Source organism: Oryx dammah, unplaced genomic scaffold (assembly GCF_014754425.2).
Source record: "Oryx dammah isolate SB20612 unplaced genomic scaffold, SCBI_Odam_1.1 HiC_scaffold_5, whole genome shotgun sequence".
Taxonomy (NCBI): Eukaryota; Metazoa; Chordata; class Mammalia; order Artiodactyla; family Bovidae; genus Oryx; species Oryx dammah.
The window spans coordinates 35,124,994-35,148,424 of NW_024070189.1; the positions used below are offsets into that span (position 1 = coordinate 35,124,994).

Consider the following 23,431-nt stretch of genomic DNA (forward strand, 5'->3'; position numbering starts at 1 on the left):
CTCTGGATAGTCTTAACACAGATGACTTCTGGTGAGGAGTACTGGAGGTGAGATGGGAGGGGTTGAGGATGGAGGTATCCAACTCCAGTCAGAAGTGAATATAATCAAAGTGGAATGCTAACTTCAGGACTTTGAGCTGTGTGGGAACTCTAACATAATCTAGCAAGGAGTTCAACATCTTGGGTCTAGGTGTCTACTGGATGAACTGCACACTCTTAAGAAAGACTGTTATACAAAAGGCAAACTTGGCTCTAACAGCAGTCCTCTATGCTACTAATTATGGAATCTCTAAGCTGTATTAACTCCAGTAGGAAGAGGATGGTATGGGAATTCCTGGACACTGTGGGCACCCGCCCCAGACTGATCACCTTCTGACCCTTTCTATCTTCAGCGTCAGTGATGTGTTTAGTGCTCTGCTCCCTCTGACAACGTATGTTTTGTGATCAGACTTTCACTCTGATACACTCCGCCTAAAATGCTTTAGTAATAGTACAGATCTCAGGCTTCCTCTCTCACTAGTCACCAGACCACTGGCAGCCCAGGCCTTTGCCCTCCAAGCAGGGGACTGGAAGACCCTTTTCTGAGGAATCTGACCTGCCCAAGAGGAAAAACCTGAAAATAATGATAATAGGAGCCACAACCCGACCCCCATCTAACAATTGGAAGCACTCACATGGTCCTAGAATAGTTGTTCTCCTCTGGGATGACCTTACTCCCAAAGAACACCGGGTGATGTCTGGAAGCATTTTTGATTACACAGGTGTGGCTGGTGTCTAGTGAGGTCAAAGGTACTATCAATCATCCTACAATGCACGTGACAGTCCTCCTACACAGATATTCAGCAGTTCCAACTGTCCTTTCATTGTCTCACTCTCAATCATGATCAGACAGCCAAGGATTACCAGACAGCTTAACAAAGCTACGCTTCTCTAATAGAGAAGAAAACAGACTAAGCACATGACTCTTCCTCATGCTGCTGAGAGACATGTAAATACATCAGATAAACAAAAGTGCCATCTCATGCGGTCTTAGCTCATATAGCAGTTTTTTCTTTTTTATTTCAATCATCCATTCTTGTCTGTGGGCTTCCTTGATAGCTCAGTTGGTAAAGAATCTGCCTGCAATGCAAGAGACCCCGGTTCAATTCCTGGGTCAGGAAGATCTGCTGGAGAAGGGACAGGCTACCCACTCCAGTATTCTTGGGCTTCCCTTGTGGCTCAGCTGGTAAAAAATCCGCCTGCAATTCGGGAGACCTGGGTTTGATCCCTGGGTTGGGAAGATCCCCTAGAGAAGGGAAAGGCTGACCATTCCAGTATTCTGACCCAGAGAATTCCAAGGACTGTATAGTCCATGGGGTCACAAAGAGTCAGACACAACCTGAGCGACTTGCACTATCCTCATCCGCTGGTTTCAACTATAAATTATAACTATAGAAGATGAGTTCTGTAGTCAATAACCCTCATTATCTGTTCAACTATCCAATGACTTACATACTCAGCACATAAAGTCTGGGGCTGATACAGTATAAGAAGAAAAAAGAAACTATTTCCTGCTCTTCAACAAGCCCAAATGTTTGACTCTTCCTAGGTTAAGTTTTAGCATCTCATACTAAATTTGAAGCCTCCAAGTCCAGTTTACATTTCAAAAGGTTATGTTTTGTGAGTTCTGTAACAAACTAGGGAACTGGAATTGTAGGCACTGGGCTCACAAAAGCCTGCTATAACATTCCACACAAACAACTAAGTCACCCTGCTGTACAGCAGAGACTGACACAACACTGTAAAACAAACACATTTCAATAAAAAGAAAAGGCAGAAGACTATAAAGACTCCACACACTCAAAAGCACATCAGTAAGAAACTGATTAAATAAACTGATTCAGCCACTGATAAAAGGGAGTAAACGCAGCCACAAAAGACTACCTGGTTCTCTCTTTGGTAATCTGGTATACACTGGATTGTGGCGGCCGCTGACAGTGCCTCTTGGGCTGGGACGAGGTCCTCGACAAGGTGCAGTGGCCCACATGGTCACTGGCATCAAGGCCATGGCCCAGGGGTCAGGGATACTCAACTGGCTCATGGAGACCTGTGTGGTGAGGCGAACAGGAGGGGACTTGGTGTGAACCAAGAATGGCTCTTATAAATGACTTGAGCGAATGTTGAAACTAATGGGAGCTGTGTTTCTCATTGTCAAAGAAAGTACCTATGAGAAGACAGAAGCTAAATAAACTGTGGAGCAACACCAGAACTGGAAGCATCGACGTGAGTCATTGATTTCTTTATGTAGAGATGTCAAAAATGTCAAGTCTTCATGAAGGGGGAAAAAAACTAAGGAACTATTCCAGACCGAAGCTAAAGCAAGTAAGAAATGCCATGTATAATCCTGGATTGGATAGACTTAGAAAGGACATCACTAGGACAACTGTGAATAGGGTCTATGGATTAGAGGAGATCATCGTACTGATGTCATCTTCTTGACTTCGATGCTTCTATTATAGTTATGTGGACATGTACTCTTATCTTTAAAAAACGCACTTAAGTTTAGATCCTGAGTAGGTGATTAGGCATCATGACTCCAACTTACTCTTAAATGGCCCAGGAAAAAAACACATATATCATGCATGCATGTGTTAAAAAAAAGAAAAGAAAAGAAAGAATAAATGACAGGAAAAATATGGCTCAATGCTGAGAGCTGGGTAATATGGAAAGGGAGTTACACTGTGTGGCATTATGGCAACTTTTCTGAGACTGAAATTTCAAACTGAATAGGGGAAAAAAAGGACATTCTTTGTAACTATATAAATTCCAAGGTATTTTAAATGAAAAAGCAACACACACACACACACACACAAAATAAATGTAGTAAAATATGTATTTTGCTATCTAAATAAAAAAGGGATGCTGAGAGTATGAACATAGATAGAGAGTAACATGCCAGATTTGAACTACATTTCTTTCTTCCACTGATGAAAAACTTGGGGTTTAAAGAGGATCAGGTCCAGCTAGAGAAGAAAAAAATTTTTACTGTGAAAATCTGAATTGAGTACTATGCGAAGTGAAGTGTAACCAAGGAAAAAAAACAAACCCAGAATGCTTCAGTGGTTGCCAAATACAAGTCCCAGGCTGGTTACTTCAGAAGGACCTGAAGAACATTTACAACTACATCAGCAGGTCATCAGTTTCAGAAACTCTATTTCAGTGGGTCCAGCATAGCACTCGTAGCAGTAAAATTACCCTAGTTCCTAATAAAACATACCATGGTTTGGGAACTGAGGCTTTAACCAAATCACCCAGACCTGATCCCCTCTAAACCCCAAATTCTAAGTAAATTAGAAATAGTTTTTGTCCAATGAAATAAGATTTTAATCTAGGGAAAGAATACTTCACAAGTGAAATCAGAAAATCTGAAAACTGGATTTGTACTAACTCTGAATAGAAGCCAAGGCTCACTTGTTATTCTTTCTTTCTGCTTCCTTATTAACGACCAAAAATACTGTTGAGGTCAAAGTAACCTGACTATTACCTGGTACAGAAAACACATTCAAATACTCTGCATTCTTCAAAAGGAACATTCTTTGTAAATATATTACAAGGGTATAGTTATTTACTTTTCATTAAGAAAAATCAGTGGGCACAAGTAAATACAGTGTCTGTAACAGTCTAGATTTCACGTGGTAGATTCACCAGGGCTCATTTTATTACTGTGCTTTGTATTTTAATGTACATTAACTATATTCTGCATCAGATAAGAAGGTAATTTTACATGATAAGAAGGAAATTTTAAAAATTATAGCAACAAAACAGTTTAGATATCTGGTCTTTACATTTCAAAAAAGAGAAGTAAATACAAGAAAACTAAGCATTACCATGCCAGCAATACGTATTTATTATTATTCATGAATGGTCAAAAGACTTACAAGGCCCATTACTATTGGTATAACTGCACATATGAAATATCACTTAGTGACATGGAGTGGAAAGGACAGTTTCATATATATTTAAAAAATACATACACATACACACATTCTCTCTCAAACATTCACCTTTCACTGCTACAAAAGCAGGAGGTATCAAGCTGCAGGAGTTCCAATATACAGAACATGTTGAAATATCTCAAGCATAAAAACTGTACTTAGGTTGCAAAAATAAAGTTTCTTTCTCAAACATTTTGATCTGAACTCAAGCAAAGCAAACAATGAACACCAATGATTTGTATGCTATTTAACACAATTTAAAACATAAAAGGATCAACAGTTGTAAAAGTCCTGAAAATGTAGAGGTTATTTATAGGAATGAACAATGCATTTCTTCTCCCCCGCCCCTCCAAAGTCTACAGCAGATGTGTTTCATCCTGGCTCTCAAATACTTGAAAATCATAATTTACTATATTCACACAGCAAATCTGAGGCAGAACAAAATGAGAAAATCATTACTTCAAACAAGGCATTATTGCCCTTAAGTTGCCCTAGACAATTTCACTAGTGCAAGAGCATCATTTACCTGAAAGATCATGAGTCACAATTGAAGAGCACTCATACAAAACTATTTCCTTTTTTCTTTAAAAAGTGCCATGACTTCTTGACTTCTCATTTTAAAAAACACGACCACCACCCCCACCACCACACATACACTAATGAAAGACCGTCTGTCTCCACCTCTTGTCAATGAGGAAAGGCCAGAGTGACTCCTTGATTCCAATTCGAAATGGTGTTCGCTGGCCGATGCCCAAGGTCTCCAATCTGGAGCAATCAAGCTGAGCATTTCTCGGACGTTGTGCTCCTACAACAGGACTGTCAGTTATCTTTAAAACAAACACACAAAATCAAAAACAAATGAGAAGCCCCATGATGAGGTTTTACATTCTCCCTTTGCCCTCAGTGCAAGAAATATGATTTGATCCCTAGAAAAATAAATAAAACATCTGCCACAATCAAGAAAGCACTTTTTCTATAAACTTCATCAATACACATGGGCTCCTTTATACACGGCAATTTAGAGAAATTTAACAATAGAAACTGCCAACATACAAGCAAAGTTCACTTTCAGTGCTGGAATTTAAAGTTATCCAATACTTCTAAACAGCAAGAAAAATGTTATCCATAGAACACAACAGTGATGGACCTGACTTCCAAGAAGTAAGAAGGTTACCTGTTTGGTTGTTTGTTTGTTTTGGCTGAGTACAGCTTGAGGGATCTTAGTTACCTGGCCAACGATTGAATCTGGGCCTCAGCGGTGAAAGTGCCGAGTCCCAGACACTGGACTGCCAGGGAATTTCCAAGTAAGGTTCTAAATGCCATGTACTTACCGGTCTTAGGTGGCTGCTGGGGAGGTTGAAGGCGTCTGCAATTGCACACGCCATTTCATACTTAGTCATCTGTTCGTTGCCAGACCAGTGAAAGGTTCCCTTAATTGATGGATCCTGACAAGAACACAAATAGTTCAAACTGGTTTCAAACTTTCTGAGTTGAGTGGAATAGCAACTGTGACAAGACAACTAACTTAAAAAGGTCCAGGAAATGATGCATTGTACTTTTCTGGAATGCTCTACACATGATATCTAAAATCAAATTCCTATAAATCTCCCCAGTTAAAAATGGAAATCAATTTCTAGAATTTAGCCTGAAGAATTTTTTTAAAATAAATTGTTAGTGGCTCTGATTTTATTTAGTGGAAATCGTAAAATGATTACAGATTTTTATTAAACACAGACCAATTCAATTACCATTTTCAATTATCCTAAGAAGCTAACACCAAAACTTAACAGAACCATTTTTCAAGATGAGTTAATTAGTCATATAACATCCTTAAATATTGTCATGGTACATATTTTTTTTAAATACAAATTTTGATGCCATTAAAAAAAACCAGTCATGCTACTATAAATATTCTAAAATAACTCAGTCTCTAATTTTTCTTTCTGTAGATATTCTATTTAGCTCTAACTTTTTCAAATACCTAAAATGAACTATTGTTCAAATATCTAAAAGAATAATTATAAATTATTCTTACAGTGGCTGAAACGATTAAGGTTCTTCTGTGCCACTACCTAGATCTTAAATAGACGTCACTCATTATTTAAGACAGGCTTCTTACAAGACATCAGGCAAAGAAAAATACAAGTTTTCAGTTTTATTGCAGTAAGAGAATGACAAATGGAGTCTATAGTATTTGAGAAATAAAATCAACTATAACAGCTTAAAATTTTTATTATTCATAAATACAGCTACTATCCAACTAACTACTTTTGCTTGGTGTCCTTCTAAATGTTTAAAAAAGCACTTCGATTCTCACCAGCATCCTCTTCTCTGCTAACTGACGACACACGCTGGCCACATCTTTGACGTGTGTGGGGAACCGTTGCTGCCAGTGGTCCATGTTTGCGGACTTGTTGCTGAACTGTACTTTATCAAACATAATAGTCACAGCACTTTCCTCAAGCCTTTCAACTTCTCCATACAGAACAGGAATTCTCAAAACAGCAGCTCCTAGACAGTAATAAAAGCAGATACTATTTCAAAGCTCACTGGTTCTTAAGTCTTGCTGTAAGATCAGAGTGTATAGATTTAAAATACATTATCACAGAAAATGTACAATATACCAGAATGACACAGCTCCCCTATTTAAACAAATGTGATCTGGAATATTTTTAAATGTCTCTGTTATGTGGGGTATTTTTATAATTATATAATTTCTTCATTACTGTGGCCATTAAAAATAAAACTGATCATGACAATTTCAACAAGTGATCCCTGATTATTCCTAGATTAAAAAAATACATGCAATAAAGGACATTTTGGGGACAAAATTCCTACATAGATTGTGTATTGCATTAATGCTAAATTTCCTAAGTGTAATAACTGCATTTTAATTATGAAAAGAACATCCTTCTTGAAGATACATGGTAAAGTCTTTTGGGGTGAAATTCTATGAGTTCAGGAAAAAAACAGTGTACATGTAAAACATGTGCCAAAACATTAACAACTGGTGAAATCTGTATAAAGGGTATATGAGTTTTCACCACATAGCCCTTGAAATCACTGACTAAGGAATTATGAGGTATTTTATGTTGGTCAATACTAAGGAGTTATAACAGACTAGATAATTTACACTAACTGAAATTCAACGAAAACTATTTTAAATTAACTTACTAAAGAGCTGGGCAGATGACTTACGAATAACACAGATTTGAACAGTGTGGTTCCATTTATATGCAACTTTTTTCATGTAAAATATCATGGATAAGATGTACTGAAGTGGATAGCCTATCCTTACATAGGCATAAGGTGAGTGATATTTAATATAAGGTTAACGTGTTTTCTTAGTGTTTTCATAACTTCGCTTTCAAAGAGTTACATTACCATACAGTATGTCTCGTCTCTCTTATAACTAGAAAAACTCTGTATCAGTCTATCATCACAGGTAAGTGGTTTAAAAAAAAAAATTAACAGTATTTAGCTGTATAATGAATGACTACAATACCTATGCCAATAGTTTTAGAATGATTCATTCACTAGTGTATAGGCGAGGCTACCATGAAGCAATCATTACTGATTACACTAGGCTACCGTTTACTGCTTCTTCCTTACTGATTCCTGAATCATACCTGTAAATAAATATAAATTTCTTCTCAGATTATCTTCATTTTTGATGTGTAGTCTTAGTAACACATGACATGTATAGTGTTTTGTACCATATAAAACACTAATGTAGTTACTGACAGACAATTCATCTCGTAAACTTAGGTAAACTTAGTGTTGATACAATACTGTATGTATTTTCTTATGATTTTTTAAATGTTTTCTTCTCTCAAGATTACTTTAGGAATAATATATAATACATATAACACACAAAATATGTGTAAATTAACTCTTTATGCTTTAGTAAGGCTTGGGACAAGAGCTGCTGTTTAGCTGCTAAGTTGTGTCTGACTTTTTTGTGACCCCATGGACTGTAGCCCACCAGGTTCCTCCATCCACAGGACTTCCCAGGCAAGAGTATTGGAATGGGTTGACAGTTCCTACTCCCAGGGATCTTTCTGACCCAAGGATCGAACCTGCATCTCCTGTTTTAGCAGGAGGGTTCTTCACCACTGAGGCACCAGGGAAGACCCTCTGTCAAGAGTAGGCTGTGAGCAATTAAGTTTCTGGAATCTAAAGTTACACATGGATTTCCAACTATGCATGGGTTGGCAACACTAATCCCCAAGCTGTACAAGGGTCAGCTGTATACTAACATATATTCAAAGATGATTTCCAATGGATAATTTATAATAATAAAAAAACCCTATGTGTTAACATGGTATGTACAGTAGGGGATGTTTCTCAAGGATGTAGTACAGTCTAAGGCAGTAGTTTCAGTGCAAAGGAGCATTAAATCAGATATTATGCAGCCATTGAAATGAAAAAGATATCCTAGAGAGGGCTCCATAAGAACTGAAATCCATGTATGTGGGGGGAGAAAAATCAGTTTATAAAACAATATGCATAGATGTTTATAAATCCACAAAAAATACTTCCATAATCACATTTAGTGCTTCTCTGACGAAGCACTGTAAGAGAACTCTACAGTTCTAAGATTAAAAAAAAAAAGTTTAAGGAGGTTGTTTTTTTTAATAATTAACACATTAATGTGTGTGTGTATATATACAAACACATAGGAAAAAAGAAAAACCATACAAATGACTGTGGATATACAAACACAGGGAAAAAAATGTAACCATACAAATAACAGAATACTGCAATCTAAGAAAAATGATACTGACCTATTTTTTTTTAAATATTACAAAAATCTGATTTACTTTCTATCTATAATGGTATTCATGTACATACTGATACTGGAAATGGTCTGAAAGGATTCATAAATTCTTCAGGATTTCAAAAATTCTTGTTTTTCTTGTTAACTACATTCCCTAGTTTTTCTCCAATGGATTTATGCTCCTTGACTAATTTAAAAAACAAAAGGAACTTCCCTGGTGGTCCAGTGGTTAAGAATCCGCCTTCCAATGCAGGAGATGTGGGTTGAACCCCAGGTCCAGGAACTAAGATCCCACATGCCACAGTGCAACTAAGTCCATACATCACAACTAAGACCCAGCACAGTCAAATAAAGAAAAACAACTAAATAAATATTGTAAAAATTAAGATACAGACACACATACACACAAATCTTAAACAAAAAGGAATCCTCAAAAAGAGTCAGAGAGCTAACTAAAGAGATGTGTCTTACCTAAATTGTTCTCCAGGACGGCCTTTTCTCCTTCTAATTTTGTTTTGCCATATAGATTTAGGGGATTTGGTATGTCTTCCTCTCTATAAGGTGGGTTTGTTCCATCAAAAACATAATCAGAGCTAATATAGATTAGAAATGCTCCAATTGCAGCTACCAAAAAAAAAAAAAAAAGAGAGGAAACAATCTATTAAATTACTATACAACCTGATGGTTTACCGGAAGTTGTAATAGCTTATTCATCAAAAGTATAACAAATTTCTTATAAGCCATCTACAAAACTTTAATATCTGCACCCTCAGCAATCACTTAATTTTTATGAAGATTTTATAAAGTCTTCATTACCTGCTTCCTTTGCTAAATTCCCAGAAGCATCCACGTTAAGTTGAGAAGCAGCATCTGGGTGATTTTCTACAACATCTGGCCGTCTCTCTGCTGCACAATGTACGATGACATGGGGCTAGAAGTTAAGCATTGATGTGTTTTTAGCTCAAAAAGGAATAAAAACAGAAGAACTATAGCCTTCCAACAGTAAATTAATTCAAAGAAACATGTTTATTAAAACATTCCTTCAACTAAAGAATCATTCTAATTTTTAATGTGGTTTTGTCACATTTCCCTTTTTCAACGTTCAAACTTCCTTAAAAATATATATAGGCCCTGAGAAGGAAAGAGCAATCGAGCAATCCCTAGGCAAAAATCAGACAAAACTCTGGGGCAACAACTAGGCTTCTAAATCAAAATAAGCTTCATCCCCTCATCTGAGCGGGAGAAAAGGGCAATCATTTATGTCATTCATATGACCTAAATACTTAGTTAAGTCTGTGGGAAAGGGAGAGGAATAGCAATTGCAAATTAAATTCATAAATTCTAATCTCTTTAACTCCATCATTTAAAGACAATTAAGCATCCATAAAAACTATATTGCCAGTTAAGTATTTAAGTATACTACTTATACGCTAAGCAGTGTGTGAGGATCAAGGATTTCACAATCTAATGGAAAAAATGAGTATGTAAAGAGACCATTTCAATACTGTGTGACGTGAAGGCCCTTGGTAGAGACTGGGCATCTACGTCCCAGAGGAGCTGAGTCAGAGTCAAGATTTGGGAAGACCAGTGATCAGAAGGGTTCATGTACCCACACATGAAACTTCCTCCTTCTCAGAAACTGCTTGAAGAAGCATGATCTGAAAGTTGCTTTCAAACTTACATGCGCGTAAGCTGGGATGGTTCTTAAAATGTGCAGTCCCAGGCTCTACCGTAGGCTTACTGAGTGCAAACCTCTGGGAATGAGACATAAGAACAAGTTTCCCAAGTGATTCTGATGCAGTGTTCTTTGGGTCATATTTTTAGAAAGAACCTGAATTCCTGATTTCACCTGTTACTCAAGAGTTGTAACAAAACCTAATTCTTTCTATAACTTTTCTGTGACCATGGCCAACGAGTTGTTTGAACTGTCTGAGCCTTTGTAGTGATCTCTAAAACGGAAATGAGTCCCTTGGACTGCAAGGAGATCAAACCAGTCAATCCTAAAGGAAATCAACCTTGAATATACAGTAGAAAGACTGATGCTGAAGCTGAAGCTCCACTATTCTGGCCACCTAATACAAACAGCCAACTCATTGGAAAAGACCCTGATCCTGGGAAAGATTGAGGGCAGAAGGAAAAGGGGGCAACAGAGAATGAGATGGTTGGATGGCATCACTGACTCAATGGACATGAGTTTGAGCCAATTCTGGGAGACAGTGAAGGACAGGGAAGCCTGTCCTTCAGATGTGCTGCAGGCAATGGGGGTCACTAAGTCAGCAACTAAACAACAAAAACAGATATGAGAACAACTGTTTTGCAGTGTTGTAAGGGTAACAGATACTGTTTTCAAAAAGATTTATAGCGGAAGGAGAGGGTAGGACAAAATTGAGAGAGTAGCAATGACAGATATACCACCATGTGTAAAATAGCTAGCTAACAGGAAGCTGCTATATAACATAGGGAGCGCCGCTCCGGGACAAAATTGAGAGTAGAAATGGGGCGGGTGGCTCAAGAGGGAGGGGATACACACACACAGACACAGACACACAGACAGACAGACACACACACACACACACACACAGACACGGCTAATCTGTGTAGTTTTACCACAGAAACCAGCACAACATTGTAAAGCAATTATCCTCCAGTTAAAAATAAGCAAATGTTTTTACCCTCAAAACAAGAAAAGGATTTGCATAGAAAGTGGTACTTAGAAGAGTAATTCCCAAACAGAAGCTTTTTACAAAATGCTTCATTTTCTGCCTTTTGTCAACCTATATCTCTACATAATTTTTTAAGGATGACATACTTTTCCACCCCCTCAAAAAAAAAAAAATGTGCCCTGTATACTATTGTTGCTTAATAGGTTAGAGCTTAAGTACTATAACTTCCTTGAGAACACTAGTTTTTATATCACCCAGACAGAATCACTGCAGATGGTGACAGCAGCCATGAAATTAAAAGACGCTTGCTCCTTGGAAGAAATGCTATGACCAACCTAGAAAGCACACTGAAAAGCAGAGACATTACTTTGCCAACAAAGGTGCATCTAGTCAAGGCTATGGTTTTTCTAGTGGTCACGTATGGATGTGAGAGTTGGACTGTGAAGAAAGCTGAGCGCCGAAGAATTATGCTTTTGAACTGTGGTGTTGGAGAAGATTCTTGAGAGTCCCTTGGACTGTTAAGATTAAACCAATCAATCTTAAAGGAAATCAGTTCTGAATGTTCACTGGAAGGACTGATGCTGAAGTTGAAACTCCAATACTTGTGGCCATCTGATGCGAAGAACCAACTCATTGGAAAAGACCCTGATGCTGGGAAAGAGTGACGGCAGGAGGAGAAGGAGACGACAGAGGATGAGATGTTTGGATGGCATCACCGACTCAATGGACTGAGTTTGAGTAGGCTCTGGTAGTTGCTGATGGACAGCGAAGCCTGGCATGCTGCAGTCCATGGGGTCTCAAAGAGTCGGACATGACTGAGTGACTGAACTGAGACAATTCTTAACAGTTTCTTCCTTACCAGCTGAGCTACCAGGGAAGCCCCTTAATAGTTTCTTATGTGTTAAAATAAACCATACCTGAAAATCATAAATGATGTGATGAACTGCATTAGAATCCAAGAGATTGACCTGCTCAAATTTTGGTCTTGCTCTTCTAAAACCACAGCCAACGGCATGCCAATTATTCTGCTGAAATTCTTTGTACACAGCTCTGCCAAGAAGCCCAGTGGCACCAGTAATGAGAACCCGCCTGTTGGGGATGTTAACTTCCTCCTAAAATGTGAAAGAGGAGAAAAGAATTAATTAATTTGAAAACAGCCTCTCAACAAAATTAGCCACCATCTTCATTCACTGAACATTTCAAGTCTGAGTTGTCTGCTTCATGTCCCATATGTGTAAGTCTTAAGTTAGAACGAAGATCAATCAAACTGCATCAATAAGTATGTCACTTAAGAGAAAGTTTTAATAATCCTTCCCAAGAAAAAGAACCTAAGATGATACTGCAAGGAATCACCTAGTCAAACAGATTTAGATTTCCTAACAGTAATAATGGAAAAACTTATTTTTAGGATCAATGATGTCCAAAGTAGTAATAACCAACAACTTTATTTATGTTCTTCCATTTATAAAAATGCAGTTTAAAGCTTACTTATTTCTGTCCTGATTAAATATTAGGGTTATATTCTGCCAACACGTTTCCAAACCGACAGTTTTGCTCTTCAATTTTTAATCTCAAGTTTTCTTTTAAACTTCATTGACTTTATCATACTGTGATATGTCCAAATTAGACAATTTCATATGTCATAGAAATTTATGTGGAAGAAAAATTAATTTGGTCCTTATGGAAGTAACATTCTAAGTTTAACTAAACTTGTAAATATCCCTACATTGACTCTAAATTTACCTATTTAGACCAGTTAAAACTAATAAAACATTAGAGGATAAGAAAAAAAAATATTTTAAACTGATCTATGTCACTACTGTGAAAAAGGAACAATTCCTCACACACTGAAATTAAAGAAAAAAATACTACTTAGGAAACAATTCCAATTATCTCTACATAGAAATTTCCCTTCTTCCCAAGACAGGTTAATGCCAAATATCTTCAAACATTTGAATTAAGAAAACACTATTCAAAACAAAAAACAATTTTTATTAGTGTATCAACTTGAAGCCTTTTAAATTTGAAATGTTGGTTTAGTCACCTAATTTTGAGCTGTCAAAAACCTTAAATATACACACAATAACCAAAGATCTTTTTTCCCTAACCCTGAAGACAGCTAATTTAACAGACTATACTTGAAAAACAGAGAAGGCAATGGCAACCCACTCCAGTACTATTGCTTGGAAAATCCCCTGGACGAAGGAACTTGGTAGGCTTCGGTCCATAAAGTTGCTAAGAGTCGGACACGACTGAGCGACTTCCCTTTCACTTTTCACTTTCCTGCATTGGAGAAGGAAATGGCAACCCACTCCAGTTTTCTTGCCTGGAGAATCCCAGGGATGGGGGAGCCCGGTGGGCTGCCGTCTATGGGGTTGCACAGAGTCGGGCACAACTGAAGTGATTTAGCAGCAGCATACTTGAAAAAGAAAAAGGGAAAAAAAAGAAAGGCCACCTAAATCAAGTATGTCTATCAAAGGAAAAACCAGAAATGAAAGGGATGACAGAAACAGAATAAAGGTAAGTTTTTAAAGATATTTCTTCCTTAGTTCACCCCATTTCAAGATGTTTTAGAAGCTGAAGAAAAATTCATCTAGGCTCTCTCTTGCAAAACTTGGCTCTAAGTCAAACAATCTATGCAAACAAAGATTTCAGCCAGCAAAATATTTTCTTTGAATTTTTGGCAAGAAAACAGCCCTGCAAAGACTGCAATTGTTAAAGAGGTTAAAATAGGCCAGGTCTAGTAGAGATACAATCAGAAAACAATTTGCACAGGATAAATACCATAAAGATCCCCGGGAAAATACTATAAAAGGCCTACAAGTTGGTTTCTTCTGAGTTTCTCGTGTCACTCTAAAGAAGGAAAGGAATAGACAGTGGTTCTTGGATCAGTGGTTCACGGGCTTTATTCACCTAGGACAGGAATCAACTGGAAGGCTTTCAGATCCAGTAGATTTGGAATGAGGCCTGATAATTGGCATGTCTAACAAGTTTCCAGGTGGTGCTGATGCTGGTGATTTGGAAACTTGAGATTCCAGGAACATCCAAGACCTTCCTAAAGATAGCTCTGACTCAAACAAATAAAAACAAACTGCCATCTACCCTTCCAGAAGTTAACAACCTTGTTACCCTTTTCCCCTTAAAAAGGAAAACTAGAAAAAGAAGTCAAAGACCAGACATCATGCTTGTAGTAACCACATTACTGAACAGTAAAATAAGATCTCTGTGTACCTCACTGGTGAGTGAAGCACATTTTTTCTTCATTTATCATCTGTTAAATGAAGGAAATAAAGATGCATCTTACACATGTGTTTGACAGTCTTTTTGGCTTTTCAGTCCATCTTAATTAAGAGTCCAGATAATCTTACAATTGAGAGCATCTTAGATTTGATGAAATATAGGATGAAGTTACAAACACAGTGAGGGTCTTTAAGGCATACAGTATTCTTCACTTTAAAATAGTATGGGTGGTTGTGTGGGGAAGATGCAAACTCTGTACAGCCTGGGATAATTTGTAAGCTCCCTGGAAGAAAACAGTCCAATAGTTACCTAGTGGTCAAATGTCAGTGTGCAATAATTTTCTGTATTAAAAGAGCAGAGATCTGAAGTACAAGCATTTTCTGAAACAGAGATTCTGCATAATCCTCTTCTTGAAAACTCTCATGTGAGAGTTTTCCAAAGCAAGGAACCTTAAATCTAAAGATGTCACAAGTTTTGCCCACAGTAAAAGGAAAAAGGTTGGAAACAGAACCGGTGTCCTTTTGCTTCTCTCTATCGTCTAGTCAAATGCATGCTGAGTTATGGCTCAATCCTTGAACTTATACTTGGTTTCTTGATGACTAAATTTTATCTTCTCTGCCACAAACTGCAGCATTAAGAAGTTACTCCAACTCTACTAATGTAACTTGCTGGTAAATGTATGTATTTGGACAAATGATTAAGGCTCTTACAGCTTTACAATCCTACAATTCTAACATTTTCCATATTACCCTTCCCACAGAAAATATCTGAACAAACTGAAAAAAGTTTTGTTTAAAGTTAACTTTTCTTCTTTTCATACAGTTCTCTTTGGAGACTCAACCAGCATGTTCTGTCACAGTATAGAAGCCAAAACAAGAAGTTTTCATTCAGACTGCAAGTTTTTTGGTAGTTGGCAAATAAAATACACATCACTCTGAAATTAATAGAAGTCAAACAAAAATATCTCTACTTTTGAGTCTCTATAAACAGAACTCCACCTGAAGCATCTTAAAGCACAGTTTTGGTTCTTTAAAAACCAGAGAAATATTCCTTTGAAAATAATTTCGGCTCATTACTCTATAAATTACTTTACTTCTGCCAAACACAGGAATGTCCAAACACCTCAAGGAACTCTAAATGAGGAACAAAAAGCTGAGTCAGTTCAGTTCAGTCGCTCAGTCATGCCTGACTCTTTGTGACCCCAAGAATCGCAGCACGCCAGACCTCCCTGTCCATCACCATCTCCAGGAGTTCACTCAGACTCATGTCCATCGAGTCCGTTATGCCATCCAGCCATCTCATCCTTGGTCGTCCCCTTCTCCTCCTGCCCCCAATCCCTCCCAGCATCAGAGTCTTTTCCAATGAGTCAACTCTTCACATGAGGTGGCCAAAGTACTGGAGCTTCAGCTTTAGCATCATTCCTTCCAAAGAAATCCCAGGGCTGATCTCCTTCAGAATGGACTATTTGGATCTCCTTGCAGTCCAAGGGACTCTCAAGAGTCTTCTCCAACACCACAGTTCAAAAGCATCAATTCTTCGGCACTCAGCCTTCTTCACAGTCCAACTCTCACATCCATACATGACCACAGGAAAAACCATAGCCTTGACCAGACGGACCTTAGGCGGCAAAGTAATGTCTCTGCTTTTGAATATACTATCTAGGTTGGTCATAACTTTTCTTCCAAGGAGCAAGCGTCTTTTAATTACATGGCTGCAATTACCATCTGCAGTGATTTTGGAGCCCCCAAAAATAAAGTCTGACACTGTTTCCCCATCTATTTGCCGTGAAGTGATGGGACCAGATGCCATGATCTTCGTTTTCTAAATGTTGAGCTTTAAGCCAAATTTTTCGCTCTCCTCTTTCACTTTCATCAAGAGGCTTTTTAGCTCTTCACTTTCTGCCAAAAGGGTGGTGTCATCTGCATATCTGAGGTTACTGATATTTCTCCCGGCAATCTTGATTCCAGCTTGTGTTTCTTCCAGCCCAGCGTTTCTCATGATGTACTCTGCATAGAAGTTAAATAAGCAGGGTGACAATATAAAGCCTTGACATACTCCTTTTCCTATTTGGAACCAGTCTGTCGTTCCATGTCCAGTTTTAACTGTTGCTTCCTAATCTGCATACAGATTTCTCAAGAGGCAGGTTAGGTGGTCTGGTATTCCCATCTCTTTCAGAATTTTCCACAGTTTATTGTGATCCACACAGTCAAAGGCTTTGGCATAGTCAATAAAGCAGAAATAGATGTTTTTCTGGAACTCTCTTGCCTTTTCCATGATCCAATGGATGTTGGCAATTTGATCTCTGGTTCCTCTGCCTTTTCTAAAACCAGCTTAAACATCAGGAAGTTCACGGTTCACGTACTGCTGAAGCCTGGCTTGGAGAATTTTGAGCATTACTTTACTAGCATGTGAGATGAGTGCAATTGTGCGGTAATTTGAGCATTCTTTGGCATTGCATTTCTTTGGAATTGGAATGAAACCTGACCTTTTCCAGTCTTGTGGCCACTGCTGAGTTAACCCAAAGCATAATTAAGACCTGAAGATATTCTGTCTTCCTGAAAAGTCTATTTCTCAATTTTTATTCTTATGAGTCAAGTATATTAAACATGACTTTAATTTGCATCTGCCTCTTCTATCAACTCACAGATTTATAGAATTCAGTTAACACCAGGTGACCAGATTTATACACACACACACACAAAACCAAAATGTTTGAAAAAGTAAGTACATATAAATAAATGAAGAGTCATAGCTCTTATTATGCCATCAAATCAAATAACAGCAAATTCTAAGGTACAGGACAATAAAAGTCTCTTAAATGGTCCATAACAGTACTCTGCGACAGTGGTTTCTACTTTAACACATTTGGATTAACTTCTACTAGAGAAAGTCAAGGGTGAAATATCACAAATATCTAAAGTAGGATTTTCTTAAATTTTAGTGGTAAATATAATTATACTTTGCTATTTTCAGAACCTCTTCGATTTGGCAAAGTTTCACATTGATTTGATTCTCACAACATCCCCCTAGAGATAGATCTTTGAGTAGACACTCCTGGACTTTGAGAAACTTTTTAAAATACCTAGATGACTCTGGTCTAAACTCCCACTGTCACTCTACTGTACCCCACGGCCAGTAATACGAACAGGAACCACCACAGTTTATTCCTCTAACATAAATTATAAAACAGTCCCACTAGGGAGTTTTAACTCTACAGGTTCTGAAAGAAGCAAATACATGTCAAGCTTTGGGTTGTGCAATTTGAATGAAGGAAAACGCATTCTCATTTGTCTCCTGAACTCACTGTTAAAACTGATTAAGCTTTATATACACACAGATGCATACATAGTGCACAAATACACATACATAAACAAGCAACATGCAACTTTAGGGACTCAGCACTGTGTGGGGTAAACATGAGCAAAACAGAAAATCAAACAGCCCATCCATCCTAACTTTACTCCCCAAATCCCAAAATGACTTGAAAACACTAAATATGCTATATTTTGAAGGTGTAAAAATTTTGCATTCTCAAAAATAGCCATCACTTACACCTTCTCTCATATCTTAAGATATACTGATCTTGGCATGAACATTCGTCTTATCCCCAGTGCTAGATAAATATCCTATGGACTGATGAATACTGAGGGGCCTGGAATGAAATAGAGATTGGGGTTTATGGAGGAGATGTATGCAATCTCTGCAGTGGTTCAAAGCCTGAAACAAAGAGATTGTATCTGAATCCCAGCTGCAATCTTACTGAATGAACTTGAACCAAAGATCTGCTCTCTTAGTCTCAAATATCTGTAAAATGGAACAAAACCAGTATCTTATAATTATGAGGACTAAAGTAAATAATGCATATAAAGTGAACAACAGTGCCATGCATAAACTAAGCGTTCAGTTCTTATCTCCAATCCTGTAACTACTTCTGAAAAGCCACCTGGCTCCTTTTTTTCTCAGAGATACGAACAGCTAAGATCAAAAGATACGAACAAAGGGTGAAAACGAAATTTAGAAAAAGTCAAAATAGCTCGGAAACCCCTCTTCATTCCTGAGAGGAGAGACGGGAGGCTTGAAAGTGAAACCCGACCTAATCATTTCCTGTCGCAGTAGCTGAGAAACAAAACACAGAAGAGTATGCATCGAGGTAAACAAACTCGGCGGCGCCGCCCTAGTCTCCTAGGGCCTCCGACTCTGGGAAGATGCGTCTGGAAAACCACTCGAGCCCCCGCCACTAGACTCTTCCCGCTCTGCGCACTCGGTTACTACGAGACGTCTCCCCACCCCGCAAGACCCGGGCCGACTCCCTCACCTCCACCAACCGGCAGTCCCCGGGAACAAAGTGGATAGAGAGCTCTTTCTCCCGGCCCACCATGCCCGCCGTCTTTGCGCTGTAGTCGCCGCCGCCGCCGCAGCGACCGCCACTTCCTTCTGCCCGGGATCGCGGCGGGCCGCAGCTTCAACCCCCTCGGCCCGCCTACCCTAGGTCCAGGCCAGACCCCCTTTCACCGCTTCCGGCTTCCGCCGCCAAAACCGTGCTTCCTGACTGGCCACGCTCCGCCGACGCCCCTGAAAGGGGGCGGGCGCGTTCCGGACGCTCCCAGCCCACGCGCCAACTCTTAAAGGGATACACGAAACAAAGGCCCTGGTCTTAAACTGGGAATACGAATTTTGTTTAGGGGCCGGCGGGGGATGGGAGGGGGACACAGAGGGCCGGGGTAAAGAATATCTTGTGTGTTCTTCCTTCTCGACTAGGTAAGGAGTGAATTGGATCGCCCAGACTGTGTGCGGTGTCTTAAGAATCAACTGGGCACGTGATACACAAAGCGGGATGGAGGTGGTGGTGTAGTCGCCAAGTCTTGTCCGACTCTTGCGATTTCATGGACAGAAGAGCCTGGCAGTCTACTGTCCATTGGATTCTCCAGGCAAGAACACTGGAGTGGGTTGCCTTTTCCTTCTCCAGGGGATCTTTCCAGCCCAGGGATCGAACCTGGGTCTCCAGCATTGTGGGAGGATTCTTTACCAACTGAGCTACAAGGGAAACCCCATAAAGAGGGATGAAACATTTTAAAGTCTTGGTGGGAGGAGCGAAGCGGTGGGAGGAGTGAAGCGGGGAGAGGAGGCGGCACAACGCGTCTGTATCTCTACAGCACTAAGAGTTTTTCTTGAGAGATTGAAAGAGAGACTGGAATAAAAATAAAAAGTATTGATATCTGCGTCTGCTGCTGCTAAGTCGCTTCAGTCGTGTCCGACTCTGTTCGACCCCATAGATGGCAGCCCACCAGGCTCCACCGCCCCTGGGATTCTCCAGGCAAGAATACTGGAGTGGGTTGCTATTTCCTTCTCCAAGGCAGGAAAGTGAAAGTGAAGTCACTGAGTCGTGTCCAACTCTCAGCGACCCCATGGACTGCAGCCCACCAGGCTCCTCCGTCCATGGGATTTTCCAGGCAAGAGTACTGGAGTGGGGTGCCATTGCCTTCTCCGGATATCTGCGTCATTAACACTTAAAGAACCCATTTGTCTTTCTGGCATGCCAGAAAGTAGTACGCGTGAAATTCCGAACGTGTCAAACTCTTTAGTTAAAAATAAAAACACGTAGGGGGCTGGAGGACGAATTATTTGGTTGCCCCTTCAAAACAAGGATTCTCGGACTTTTATCAGTAATTTCTTAATGAGTTATTGTAGGAGCGTGGCGGGCTACAGTCCATGGGGTCGCAGAGTCAGACACAACTTTGCGACTAAACAATAACTGGGACTCTACATTCTAGTGAAATTTAACCAGAGTCAAGATCAGCCTTTGAGAAGCACCGCCTTACAGGTTGCAGCGTCAAGCTATGGCGAGGCGAACCTCCACTACCAAGAAAAGTAAAAGAACTAGGAGAAGAGAGTCATGCTGAACCTTCTACCACCTGGATTACGCTTTTTTCAAGTGACAGATCAAAAGCGGTCCTATTAGTCAACTGCAACTGATTTCCAGTTCAAACCCGAAAAACCGGGATGCCTGTGAAATTTACTCGCAAAAAACCCGAGCATGGCTCTCATAGGTTTTGCCAAATTTGAACGTAAATCTGTACTGTTCTTGTCCAGACACGCAGGATACCAAAACCTTAAAAGTCGCCCACAAACGTGATTACTGCTTGGGTCTTTCTAAAACATATTTTCATAAACCTTTTTTGGTTTAACGTTAGAGCTCAACATTAAGCAGCCTTTAAAAAAAAATTTTCCACGTCTGAGTCCGGTGACTTTCTTTCTTACCCAACCCCCAACAAGAACTCATTTCCTAATTACTGTAAGAATAAAGTTTCTTTTGAACTGCAACAAGAGACTGAGCCTTCACACTTTTCTATTTTTAATTTACTCTAGGCTGTTAATCAATTTAGCATTATTTAGAGTCCTTGAGAGAAAAGCTCCAACGCGAAAACATGCATAATTTGCAAACAACAAAGAAATGGTGTGGGTGTTGGGGTAGCAGATCCAAGATCCTCTTGATTGTTTTTTTAAAGTGGTAATTTTTGTGAAGTTTCTAGTTGCAGCGGTAATGCAATCTAATCTTTCCAGAAAAAAAAAAAAAAAAAAATTCTGTCCTACTCGAAGACGATTTAAGGGCTTGCATATGCAATTAGCATTTTGATTCTCAGAGCAGCCTTATCTGGAGTGAGGAACAAAAAGAGTTTACTTGCCTACATTTGAGGATCTGGTTTAATAGTTGCCAGATAAAATTTGGGTATGGTTCTAGGGGCACATCTTCGTACATGGGTTTTAATCATCCTTTTTAAAAATGGAAGTTTCTACATGAATAAAAACGCCATTATTATACAGACAATATCCAATTTCGTGTGGTGGCTAAGTCTATAAATTTAAATAGAGCAATCTAGAGATAAAAGTTATGTTAGCAGGTTCATTTCTTGCCAAGACAAAGAAAGCCTGGAGCACCCAACTATAGACAAAAGCGTTATTTCTATAGAACCTTCACATATATGAATGCATTTTAATTTGGTTAAGTGAAACTGCTGTTTTGGGTTATTTTTGTCGATTGAGACTTAGCTGAGCTCTCCATACAGGGTCAATAATTAAAGCTGTTTAATTATTCCAAGTCCCAAAGTTATAAGTCTTAAAGAAATGAATGACTTTTTTTTTTAAACACACCCTTTTCGGCTTTTACGTTCCCAGACGTTCACTGGGATTCTTGTACAGAAACTCTATAAAACTCCAGACTGCTTTTCTTGAATAGCTCACTCTTACCTGTTCCATGTTCTCCGGCATTTCAGGCATGATTCCAAAATTATCTGAGGAAAAAGATTTGAGATGGGTTTCAGCTTCTGCCTTCTCGGACTGGGTCTTTGTTCTGCCTGCAGAGAGCGTAGGCACGCGAAAACGTGAGCCACAGCTTCACTCGACCTTTGAAATTAGCATTTTGAGTCGGATCCCAGAATCTCGTGCAGCATTCCACATTGCAGTAAACTGGCAGCTGATTCCCCGTGGCAGTCTTGAAAATACCCAATGAGAAGTTTCATGTTGTATTGCCAGCCAAATAAGGTCCATTATCAAAACCATTAGGAGAACCAACTTAGAAAGAAATATAGATACAACCACAAAAAGCTTCCTGTGAAGACTTGCAATTTTCTCTTGCGAAAGAAAAGCAAGAGCCAGCAGTTGGAAAGCACACAGGCCATGCAATAGATTCCTATTCTGAAATAGTTTATTGAGTTATGCCTGATTACAACAGAATTCGTTTGGTAAAGTTCTCCAGTGGTTTCTAATTAATTATTTCAAAGGACGGGTAAAAATACGCAGATGTTAAAAACCAACAGGTTATTTCCATTAATATGTCCTGTACCATTTGAGGAAATGGTGGGTGGAGTAGCTTTAAATTTGGCTTAGCTTTAAGGACTGCTATTTCTGTGATTCCCAGACCTACCAGCACCATATACTCTATGAAACAAAATCAAGTGAAGCCTGGCAATCTTATTTTTAAAGTTTAAAGGGTATTGAATATACTCAGTTAAATTTTGAACCACTGTTCTGGATTAAGGCTTTTTAACAGTTTAACAACAACCAACAAAAAAATTGCCATTCAGATACTTCCCGGGTGGTCCAGTGATTAAGACTTCAGATTTCCAATGGAAGGGTTAAGAGTTCTTAGCTACAGTTTAGCATGTAGCTAAGATCCTACATGCCTCACTGGTCAAAGGACCAAAACATAAAAACCAGAAGCAATATTGTAACAAATTCAGTAAAAGCTTTTAAAAAAATTGCCATTCAGGTAGAGCTTTAGAAAAAGACGACTTTTTATATTCTACTCCTATGAAGCACCTGGTAAACTGTCTGAGGCATGTAGAGGGTCTGTAAGTGAGGAAGAATATGCAATTTTTAAAAATTGATGAATTAAAGTTCATCCAATACTTCGGCCACCTGATGCAAAGAGCTGACTCATTTGAAAAGCCCTGATGCTGGAAAAGATTGAGGGCAGGAGGAGAAGGGGACCACAGAGGATGAGATGGTTGGATGTCATCACCTACTCAATGGACATGAGTTTGGGCAGGCTCCGGGAGTTGGTGATGGACAAGGAGGCCTGGTGTGCTGCAGTTCATGGGGTTGCAAAGAGTCGGACACGACTGAGCGACTGAACTGAACTGAAAGTTCATCAAAATTTAAAACTTCTGTTAATCAGAAGACAATATTAAGAAAATAAGTACAACAAAGACTGGGGTAAATGATCTTGATACATTTATCTAAAAGTACTTACATTCAGATACTTAAACTCCAACTGAA

At 39.0% G+C, this 23,431-nt stretch overlaps 1 protein-coding gene across 2 annotated transcripts; it reads right to left on the minus strand.

Moving 5' to 3' along the window:
• Nucleotides 1–2,853: 2,853 nt before the first annotated feature.
• On the minus strand, nt 2,854–22,242 carry MAT2B (methionine adenosyltransferase 2B). Of its 2 annotated transcripts, none has more exons than XM_040239451.1 (7): nt 18,972–19,165; nt 12,334–12,528; nt 9,570–9,684; nt 9,225–9,377; nt 6,291–6,484; nt 5,305–5,418; nt 2,854–4,800 (listed from the first exon to the last, which is right to left on the minus strand). In XM_040239451.1, the coding sequence occupies exons 1-7, from the start codon at nt 19,032–19,034 to the stop codon at nt 4,630–4,632; spliced, it is 1,005 nt and encodes a 334-aa protein (XP_040095385.1). In that variant the 5' UTR covers nt 19,035–19,165; the 3' UTR covers nt 2,854–4,629. The 2 variants fall into 2 exon arrangements, with proteins under 2 accessions (XP_040095385.1, XP_040095386.1); XM_040239452.1 differs by lacking the exon at nt 18,972–19,165 and adding an exon at nt 21,902–22,242 and having other exon boundaries at nt 3,665–4,800.
• Between the last annotated feature and the right edge of the window lie 1,189 nt (nt 22,243–23,431).